This window comes from Pollachius pollachius (genome assembly GCF_949987615.1).
Source record: "Pollachius pollachius genome assembly, chromosome: 2".
Taxonomy (NCBI): Eukaryota; Metazoa; Chordata; class Actinopteri; order Gadiformes; family Gadidae; genus Pollachius; species Pollachius pollachius.
The window spans coordinates 49337528-49349067 of NC_136935.1; the positions used below are offsets into that span (position 1 = coordinate 49337528).

Sequence of the window (11540 nt, forward strand, 5' to 3'; positions counted from 1 at the left end):
ATTCACGGAGGAACGCCTCCTTTTGGGCGTTCCCACCCGGGATTCTGAAAGTAGACCGAGTTCAGTGAGGCTGACCGTACGACTCAACAACAAAAATGGCTGCTTTTTTTTGTATCACGCTGGTCATACACTTGATTGCATTGCTACTTCATTCGATCACCAATTAATACATTGCACGGTCTTAATGTGCGTGCAATACAATGTAAAGTTGTGTTGTTTGTTTTCAAGCTGGTTTGCTAAAGAGGCTAACGTAGCTAACAATAACAATGACTAGCCAATGACAAACTGGAACGCTAGCTGCAAGCCAGGAAATGACGTCACGTTCTCGCTAGAGCAGGTCGGGCGTACCGGTGTACCATACAAATGGATCGCAGCATTAGTAAATAGTAAATGTTGGACTCAATATATATTTTGCTTGTTTGCTCAAACATGCGTGAGGAAGAAATATAGTATATTATTCAGAAATTAAGCGATGGCAAGAGAGAAAGAAAATATAAGTACACTAGCAATTAAGTTCTTCTAAAGTCCGGTCCCACAGCATTTTGTTGACTAAATGAATTAGTTATTTGGTTCGCTGTCGCATTTGTGTGTGTGTTTGCTGACTGAACAGAAACATTGATAAACAGGATGAGGGGGAGGATTGAGAAGCCTACATGGCCTTTTTGGGTGATAACGAATGAGATATCAGTTGTGTTGTGACTTTATCTTTCACACACCACCAATGAACTCTGGATGTGAGAGGGACGCTACAGGAAATGTTTTCTTTGTCTAGAGGCAAGTCAAACGGAAGAGAACTGAATGTAAAATCTGCAGCTACAAGACGCACCGCTTTACAACTGAGAGTCCATTTTTGTCACGACATGATATTATGAGGTGTTACTTTGCGTTGGTGTGTTCTTCTCTTCCATCGGTAAGCAGTCAGCGCTGAATTCATAGACAGTGACTGGCATCTCTGCCACTATATATATATATATTGGAAACATATCGGTATGAAAATGCCATCCTGATAATTAGAAATATGACAAATATTGGGTGTTATAATCAGACAGATCAATAATTGTCAACCCTACACTTTTGTAAATGAATTGCTGTTGACTTAAGGGGGTGATATTATGCCGCCAGGTGTGAGTGTGATTAGCCATTACAAGCTGTTTGAAAAACTGCCTTTTCCTGTGTTTTAGTGACATCACAAGTGGCCGTGTACACCTTGATGTATGATGGTAGGCCGGTGGACTGATCTATCCAGCATGCATCTAGGTGGACACTCCTACTTGTAATGTCACCGAAACACAAGAAAAGGCAGATTTTCAAAAGGCTTGTAATGGCCAATCACACTCACACCTGGTGGCATAATATCACCCCTTTAATGTAACTCTACTAAAGAAAGACACAACATGTCCTTACAAAGTCTCTCCCTGTGCTCTGAAGATACAGAGCTGTGTTTTAGAGGAATTCACCGGTTTTATCGGTGAATCCCTCTAGGTGGCAAATTATTTGCTTTGCCTCTGCGTGCGATTCGACCTGCGTATTATTGGCGTGTCGCGGGGGCTCTGGGGAGGTTTGTTGCCAGATTGGGCAGGAAATCCGGCCCAATCTGGCAACACTGCTGGGAAGAGTGGTGAAGCGGTGTGGAGAGAGGTGAGGGTGAGCCACGAGGGCAGGAAGGGCCGGCTTTTGGGAATGGAGCCGCATTGACAGGCTGAGAAGGATAAATTAACGGCCGCTGGAAAAGGGGGATGGGTTTAGGCAAGCGGAGGCGGCAGAACCAAGGAACCTAGGTGAAAAGAAAAAGGTGTGTTAATTATTCCCCCTCTTTAAATGGACTGCATTTATACATCGCTTTCCTAACCAGTGGCCACTCAAAGCGCTTTACTATATTGCCTAACGTTCACCCATTCAAACACTGAGGGAATATCCTTAGCCTCATAGCATAATTGCTGTTGTCATATTTTAAAGTTCATCTTGTATTTAGCGTAAAAAATGCCCACAAATTCAGCACTCTGATTAGCTTAGGGTACAGCCAACGAGGCAGAGTGAATCAGCAGTGTTAGCTGAGTAGAGTTAGGTTAGATATCACAATTTGACCAAAATACGACTTTCATATGCAATTAATGCAATGAGGCTAACGATATGAGAAATTAGCACAGCGAAGGCCGTCCTTTTTTATAGCACAATTAAAACAAATATATTCATATGATGCAAACGCTGAAGAGAGTCTCCTACAAGCGGTTCCTATCAGCCTCTCCCTGCTGTAAGCTGTGGTGGGGTACAGAAGCCTGCCTGGTCCCTTTGGAGCACTCTAAAAATAGATTACTTTTGGTTGTTTTGTTCTAAAAAGTGCTTACCAACCGCCTCCGGAAGAGGCTCTCACGTTTTAGCAGATGTGCACAGCTGATGTCTTTCTGTCTTTCTTTAATGTGCCAATCTACCGTTTGCCTCAGGGCTTTATGTCCTGATTAAAGTGTGTCCTTGTGTACTGCGTTCAGCGATGAAAGGTGCAGCTATGCATGTGTAGATTGATTCATTTATTTTAATCTTACATCTTACTGCTATTTTAGTCGTTTAGCAGTCGACAATTCTGTGCAAAGCTCCCTTCAGGGTATACAGATATTACGTTTATGAATTTATTTTACATACATCTTACTACTTTTTTAGTCTTTTGGTAGTAGACACCACTTTTAAAAGAACCCTTAAGGGAAAACAATATTTTATTATTATTTTACCCACATATTACCACATATTACTATCAAATTATTACCAAGTAATTTGATAGTAGAAAACTTTATTCCCTTCAGGGAACACAGATATTTAATTCATTAATTTATTTAACATACATATTACTTCTATTTTAGTCACTTAATAGCAGGAGACTATTCAATTTAGGGAACACAGATATTTAATTCATTAATTAGTTTTAACTACATATTACTACTATTTAAGTAACTTAATAGTAGGACACTAGTCCCTTCAGGGATCTCAGATTCACGCGTCCGGGAGGATTCCTGCTCTAGTAGGCAGGGTCGGCATAGCTCAGGAGGTAGAGCAGTTGTTTTGTAACCGAAAGGTCGCTAGTTCGATCCCCAGCCCCTCCTAGCTGAGTGTTGATGTGTCCCTGAGCAAGACACTTAACCCTAACTGCTCCTGACGGGCTGGCTCTCTCCTTGCATTGTTGAATCTGCCGTTGGTGTGGGGGAAATGGGTCTGCTAAATGCCCTAATTGTAATTGTAGTCCCTTAGTTGGCATGGGGACATCCTAGTCGTCATCCCCCCCCCCCTCCCCCCCCATGTTCTGGTTTAGGGCAGACAAGAGAGATACATGCACATTACTTCACTTATATTACATATGAAGCAGGCGCCATCTTTTCAATCAAATATTTCTGATTAATATTTAATAACGAGGTCAATGACACCTATAACATCCAATCCAATCAAGTCGATAAGTTTATAAAATGTTGGCGAATTTCCATGGCTCTCTGACATTATTCTTCCACAACTGAATGTACAGAACAAATCCATTAATGCGACATAGTTTGAGGTCTGAACAACACGGTCCACGTTAAACCTTGGCCTTGCGGCCGTCTGTGTCTATCAGGCGAGGCTGACACCGTCAGGCTGATGGCAGAGTTGAAGGGCCCGTTTGCCCCCAGGCCCCTGAGAGTCCTGCTGCCTGGCCCTCAGTAGGGGCTGGGGCCATGTCAGAGCCATCTGTTACAGTCCCTCTGATGGACAGCACGCACAAACGCACACACGCACGCATACACAGGCAGGCACGCGCGCACAGGCAACACACACTCGCGCACACATCAACGCACACATACACACATGCACGCATGCACACACACACACACGCACGTACACCAACACAGACATACACACACACGCACATGCATAAACACACGCACCAAAGCGCGCACACACACACACACGCACATGCACAAACACACAGACACACGCACCTAAGCGCGCGCACACATACACACCCGCACACACGCACATGCACACACACGCACACGCGTGTTGGTTGTCACAGGTCCACACATTCATCCACACCTGACAATGTTTTTTTAACCTTTATTTTGAAAACCCTTTGCTGCTGTATTATTACGGTCTGGTGACGGATGAATGTTTTTGTGTATTGTGTGCTTTGACAGCTTTATCCAGTCATGAAAACAATCTGTCAGTTGTAAAAGGAGGCTTTTGATGGGGCTATGAGGATGGCCACTCGTCCTTGACCAGGAATAGGCAGACAGGAGATGGATGTAATCAGAGGGAGGGGGGTAGGGAGGGGGAGGGTGGACATACAGGGACGCTATGATTTCCAGTTGAAGTACAGGACGAGGTCAAAGGGGTGGCATAATGGCCACACATAAACGAGCCTTCTAGGCCTGCTGTCACGCCTCAGCACGTCTCCCTCTCCTGGAGCGTTGCGTCGCGTTAGGTTCAGACCCTGGGTGATGGCGTTGAGGGTCGTCTCTGGAGCCGACTCCGCCCACATCACAGCCCTCATCCCGCCCGAACTCCACTACCCATGAACGGCGTCTCTTCGTCTTCTCGTTGAAGTCGTACTCTCTGACTTGTCGTTACCATGGAAGTTTAACTACTAAACAGAACTACTACAGCCACAGAGTACTGTGTTGTAGAAAATTATAGTTTAAAAAGAACAATTCGATGGTTAAATGGAACGAATTCATACAGCGCTTTTCTAACCAGTGGCCACTCAAAGCGCTTCACAATATTGCATAACATTCACCCATTCACGCACACATTCACACACCGACGGCGGAGTCAACCATGCCAAGGCGACAGCCGGCTCGTCAGGAGCAGTCAGGGGGAGGTGCCTTGCTCCGGGATACATCAACACTCCACAAACACTAAGTGTGTGGTTGAAACATCACAGCATGCAGCGGCTGCTCTGCTTGCATATAGTTTACATATTATAGGTGTCTCTGTGCCGGGCTGTGGGGCGTGTCACTAACTGATGGTTATTCATCTACACGGAAACCAGTGTGTGAGGTTCCTCAGGAATCACCCTGTGTGTCCACACAGCAGTATATAAAGATAAGTGCTAAAGAGCCCAGGTGGGCGATAGCTTACCTCTCCCACATCAGCTGCTTCTGCTCTCTCCTCCTCCCGGTCATTAGTCACTGTCTGGAACAATCAATTAACTGTTGTGGTGTGAGTGTGTGTGAGTATCATGTAATGCTTGTTTAAAAAAACCACGGTGTCACCATTATGCCCTGCTTAGCACTCAGGACATGCCTGTTAAACTGGAGCATGTACTGGATTGTAACCAGCCTGTGTGTGTGTGTGTGTGTGTCCGTCCATGTGCGTGTGTGTCCGTCCGTGTGTGTGTGTGTGTGTGTGTGTGTGTGTCCGTCCATGTGCGTGTGTGTCTGTCCGTGTGTGCGTGTGTGTGTGTCCGTCCATGTGCGTGTGTGTCCGTCCGTGTGTGTGTGTGTGTGTCCGTCCATGTGTGTGTCCGTCCGTGTGTGTGTGTGTGTGCGTCCCTGTGTGTAGGAGGCCCTGCCGATGGTCGTCTGGTTCCTGGCGACCAGCTGGTGAAGATCAATAACGTGGCTGCGGAGGATCTGACTCCAGAGCAGGCTGCTGAGATAATCAGGTTTGGACCCACTATTTATGCATACATACAGTATGCTGCTCACACACACGCACACACACACACACACACACACGCACACGCACACGCACACACAGTGACACACCCGTTGTGTTGGGACGGCGTAGTGACCTTTTACCCCTCTGACCTTTGCAGGGAGTGTCAGGATATCGTGACCATGACAGTTCTCAGGACCATGGTGGTGAGTGCTCCTTACTTATTCATCTTTATGAATGCATACATTAACATTTACATCTACATTTAGTATTCGAAGTGACTTACGACGGTTCATACACACACCGCCGGCGGAGTGAACCACGCGAGGCGATAGCCCGCTTGTCTGGAGCAGTCAGGGTGAGGTGCCTTGCTCAGGGACACCTCGGCACTCGGGCTCAGCCCCTCACACTAGGAGGAGCTGGGGATTGAACCAGCGACCTTCCGAACGTTAGAGGTCAACCCTTCTGAGCTAAGCCGACCCTACGTACATGAATATTTCTTTGGGTTTATTATGGTGATCTTTACCAGGTCAGCTCAATATCTGACTCCGGACCACACAAGTCCTCATAGTACTGAGGTGGATAAAATTAAAAGGACAAAGTGAACTAAATGGTCTCCCATCACATGGGTTTGAGGGTTGCACAATAAAGCACTGTTTTGCCTCAGTTACTGCAGCAAAACAGATTGCATGCTTTGCTTCCAAATCGCAGACAGATACGTGTGCATGCATAGGCACACACAGACACACTTGCAGGGCTCGTGCATTGTTGTTGCTGTAATCAACAAACCCGTACATCAAACAGGTCACCGTGGTAACATTAGGCTCAGGAGCGGCAATTGAATGCCAAACATGCTTCAACCAAGGTCATCACTCCAGATCTATGGTGACACACCCGACCCCCCCCCCCCCCACATACACACACACACACACACACAGACACACACACAGACCCGACCCCCCATCCACCTCACCTCAGGAGGCACACTCCATCATCGGACATCAATTTGTTTGTTTGTTTGTGTGAACGATTGTGTGAACGATTGTGTGAACGATTGCGTGCGTGCGTGTGTGTGTGTGTGTGTGTGTGTGCTTGTGTGTGTGGGTGAGAGTGTGAGATAGAAGTGAGAAACTAAAAGTGTCAGTACTAATACGGAGGAGTTCTGCCGACTTCTGCTGTTAGTTGGGGGAAAATGATGACTCTTATCAATGATTTCTTGTAAAGTCTGCAACAGTGCTAAATCCTTTTGCTGATCAGCCCATCTGCGTAGGCCTTTAGCGTTAAGTAGAAATGCATCAGTTGTTGGATGCTTTCACACAGATACACAGTCATAGGCACAGTGTACAATGTTCTTTATGCTGTGTTTTAATCCGATTAATCCAAGGTGTATATCCCAACATCTTTTAACAACATATCTTGAGTGTGGAAATTAGAAACCAAGCTAAATTAAAAACAGAATGACACCCTTGGGTGTAAGTCCGCGTGTGCATTCGTTCACTTTATTGATTCCCAGTGCGTCGACTGGGAATGGGGCGGGGTGATGTCTGGATCCCCCTATAACCCTTCATCAGGCCTAATGTCACTACGATGGCTGGATCTACCAGCTAACACATCCGCTCAGCATGTGATGAGAACAATGATATATATTCTATAATACTTGATGATGTTGTTATTGTTGTTGTCATCACTACCAGGATTATTATTATTACTTTTACTACCAGTCCTAGTTTACTTAATAGAAGGCTGATAGAAAAATTGTAACTCTTGATGATTTGTGAGGTTGGTTGATTTCGCACGCTTCCTGAATGAATGTCCATGTGTGTGTTTTTGTTTGTTTGTGTTTGTGTGTGTGTGTGTGTGTGTGTGTGTTTTTGTGTCTATATGTGTGTGTGTGTGTGTGTATGTGTGTGTGTGTGTGAGAAAGTCACTGTGTGTATTGTTTTCGTTTGTGTGTGTGTGTGTGTGTGTGTGTGTGTGTGTGTGTGTGTGTGTGTGTGTTTGTGTGTGTGTTTGTGTTTGTTCGTTTCCGTGTGCGTGTTTGTCTTGAAGATGTTTGCACATTGTGTTTCCTGTCATTGCACAGGGGTAACTCGCCTTAGTTTACGTCAATCACTCGTGACTTAAGTACTACGCACGGAGCCGAGGTAAACGTTTCAATAAATGACCGAACCTCATTTAATAAGTCACTTGCGCTCCTGATGAAACTACCGCTTGAAACGTGTAACTCAGCGCAATGAATGATTATACGCATCCAGGCAGGAACTCAGCTTCAAATATAGCAAGAAAAATATAAGTCATTACTTGACAGAAGAGTCCTACGTTTGAAAAGGTTGGCATAATTGCATCATGCTAAAAGGGATGCATGAGTGCACAATATCTTTGGTTGACGCTCAGAGTCTACTGTAAATGTAACTGGGTTTCACAGACATTGGTGCGTACCATTATTTCCATTTCTATTAGTGGACTATTGGGATAAAAGCAACTGGGAAACAAAATGGACTCCTCAAAGTGTTCTCTGCTGCGTCATCCTCCCCAATGACTGTTCAAGAAATTAAATAATGAATTCTTAGCGTCGAAACGGCATAAATGATTCATCCATCGGCTCTAATTGAGGATCAGAAAATTTGACCTTTCTTTGGCATAGGGCTGCACAAAACATGGTCCCGATATTTCAAATGGCCCTTGCCTTCCCTCGCTACGTCTGCAGTACTGCTATAACTCAGTGACCATTTTGGACTTCTAGTTTGGATGCAATTCAAACTCTTGAGACCGTGGTAAAAAGTGAAACAATTGTTGGCAGTATTTTGGCAGTTATTCAAATGTTTATATAAAAGTTCACTTTATTCAGAGTTCAGTGAAACTTTTCCCGGCTGTGTTTTTCTCCATCTGTCTCTACCTGTCCTCTCCCCAGGGCCCGAAGTCATCCTTCATCACCCCGGAGAAGAGAGCCAAGCTCAGGTCCAACCCAGTTAAGGTCCACTTCGCTGAGGAGGTAGAAGTCAACGGTAACTCCCAGGTGAGGATTACAAGCCCCTTAAATAAACCCATATGTTGCTTCTAATTCAGCTTGACCCGGATCATCGCTTTCAACTCTATCTATTCTATTTAAGCAGTTTTGCTGGTGGATCAGGTTTAATTGGGGCAGTCGATAGTTCAACATACTGGAAACCTTTGCTGTCTCAAGCTTATTTCCAAATAGTTCCCGGTAAATGACTTGGATTACCTTTCAAGCACCGCAAGGCGTTTCCACTATCCAGACAAGCAGCAACGTTCTGGGACGTTTCCGCCTTGCGCCTCTTTCACACGTGGCAGAGCAATGCAGGAACCGGTGGGCCATGGACATTGGGACAGTCCAGTAGGTGGCGGTAATGTAATTGTTATGGACACCAGATAGCCAGACTTAGAGGAGCTCCCTCTGTCCAGTTGTCAGGCATTCTTCAAAAAAAGGTGCTTGTTTGCAAGCAAAGTAAGATGTGTTCATATTGCCATCGAATCCCAAGACAAGCATTGGCGCATAAGAAAAAACTTTTGCTGATTCAATCAAGTCATCCACGGAGTCTTTTGATTGGCTTGCTCGCTCCACATGAAAGCCTATCAGGTCGGACCCATGTTACCCATGCGTCCTGTGTCCTGTTCGCTAATGCAGCGACCAGGACACAGACCACTATATGCCTGCTTCATCTAAACTAATGAATGCAGATAGTGAAGGACCATTATTAAGAATATAAACCCTGTTTTATTGATAGAGATTCTACAGTCTAACAACACAATACTGTGTAAACATCAAGCCAGTAAAATCTTAGTGGCAATATTGGCTTGAAGACTTTAGCCTGATAAAGAAGTGAGGTTGGAATTGGTAGGACTGCCTCTCGTTTGAATTTTGTGGAAGTCATTCTTTTTTTTTAAGTTGTTGTTTCCTCTGTGGTTGAGAAAGGTCTAGAAAGCATCTCTGCTGGAAACGTTACTGCTTCCATCGACCACACAGCCATACCGTGAGCAGGCATATCGGCAATGCAGATAACCCCAATTAGTATATGCTACACGTGAACCTCCTAAGATGGTGCAATTTGATTGGTTCGCTATCTCGGGATATTGGGTAATATCCCATGATTGAGATCTCAAACTCAGGATATTGTATTGCGCGCATGACGGTCGTCTCTTCACGCTAATAAAAACGAATAAACGGCTAATACAAACAAATAAGTCCCGGCAAAAAGTTTATCTTGTTTATTTTTTGAGTGTTCACGTGTAGTATATACTAAAACAATTATTCACCTCAGGCTCTGTGAATAGTGGGGAATGGCCCGCGAGACCAATGGTCTCGCCGAACAATTAATAGCTATTAATTGTATTATTCATATTATTAATAGCTTATTCATATTAATTGTGAATAAGCTCTTAATTGTGAATAATTGTTAAATATCACACCACGCTCTGCACCTCATGACAAGATGCAGGAAATGTTCCAGAACATTGCAGGGAAAGACCGCATGTGGGAGGGGGTGCTTCAGAATGTAGTCTAAACTCAATTGGTGCATTCTCAATAGCATTTTAAATGTACATGCTGGGAAAGCCAACCAGCCGTAATGGTACATTGTTTTTATAGAATACGAAACCATGTGCCGCGCCTCATGACCCCATGCAGGAAGCGTCCCAGAACATTGCAGGGAAAGACTGCATGTTTGAAGGGGGCTATAGTGAGAGTATATAGACTAAACTCAATTTGTGCATTCTCAGTAGCATTTTAAATGTACATAATGGGAAAGACAACCTTCAGACGTAATGGTGTATTCTTTTTTATAAAGCTTTAAGAGGAAGTGCAGCTAAGAGGGTTCTTATTCTGGGTTTATATATAACCTTATTATTCTGCATGGTGTGATGGTTGGGGATTTGCTCCCCCATAGTATCTGTTGATGTGGAGTTCACCTCCTCCAATGGAGAGAAGAGTGTGCATTACTAATCTCTGAATCAGACAGACGCGATTAAATCAGCCTGTCTATCGCTCTTTATGTATTTAAGAATAGAAGAAGTCAATATGGCAAAGAGTATTTTCAGCCAGGGTGAAGGAGAGGGACAGGGAAATATATTTGAACCAATGAGAACATCGGTGTGTAGACACATAATAAAACACTTCCTGAGTTCCAAAATGGAGGACAGTTGGTACTGGTGCTGAATGACAGAATAATGAGAAGGAAGGGACTTTTATGGTAAATGGACTACATTTATACAGCGCTTTGCTAACCAGTGGCCACTCAAAGCGCTGTACAATCGTTCACCAGTTCATGCACACATTCACACACCAACGGCGAAAGCAACCATGTCAGGCGACAGCCAGCTCGTCAGGAGCAGTTATGGTGAGGTGTCTTGCTCAGGGACACCTCGACATTTACATTTACATTTAGGGCATTTAGCAGACGCTTTTATCCAAGGCGACTTACAATAAGTGCATTTGTTACAATAAGTACATTTGTCATAAGAAGTGAAACAATATATCGCTGTCAGTACAGTAAAGACGTTCATAGAACCAAGTGCAAGTATTACAATCGCTAGGCTAACCCATTCCCCGTGTAAAGCAGCGATAGCAGCTACTGTAGATGCTACACAATTAAGTACCTTGTACAAGTGCCAGGACGTACAACATTCAATGGTGGCTGTGCATTGGTTTCTATGCAGAGTCGAGATGAACTCTGAACAGGTGAGTTTTGAGTCTTTTGCGGAAGCTGGTGAGCGACTCTGTGGTCCTGACATCGGTAGGGAGCTCGTTCCACCAATGAGGTCCCAAAACAGAGAAATGTTGTGACTTTGCTGATCGACCTTTGCTTGCTCTTAGCGATGGCAGTACCAGACGTCCAGCTGAGGTAGTTGAGCGGAGGGATCAAGCTGGGGTGTGTGGCTTTACTAATGCTTGGAGGTAGGCAGGGGCAGTT

The 11540-nt window shown here is 44.7% G+C and overlaps 1 protein-coding gene across 1 annotated transcript in view; it reads left to right on the plus strand.

Annotated features, from left to right (window-relative positions):
• frmpd1a (FERM and PDZ domain containing 1a) overlaps positions 1-11540 on the plus strand; it is a gene marked incomplete at both ends in the record, with an annotated part of 32012 nt that overhangs the window by 1531 nt on the left and 18941 nt on the right. Inside the window, 3 exons of the mRNA XM_079730386.1 lie at positions 5518-5620; positions 5774-5819; positions 8525-8629. Of these exons, the coding sequence (XP_079586512.1) occupies positions 5518-5620; positions 5774-5819; positions 8525-8629 (254 nt within the window). The remainder of the gene's footprint in view (positions 1-5517; positions 5621-5773; positions 5820-8524; positions 8630-11540) is intronic.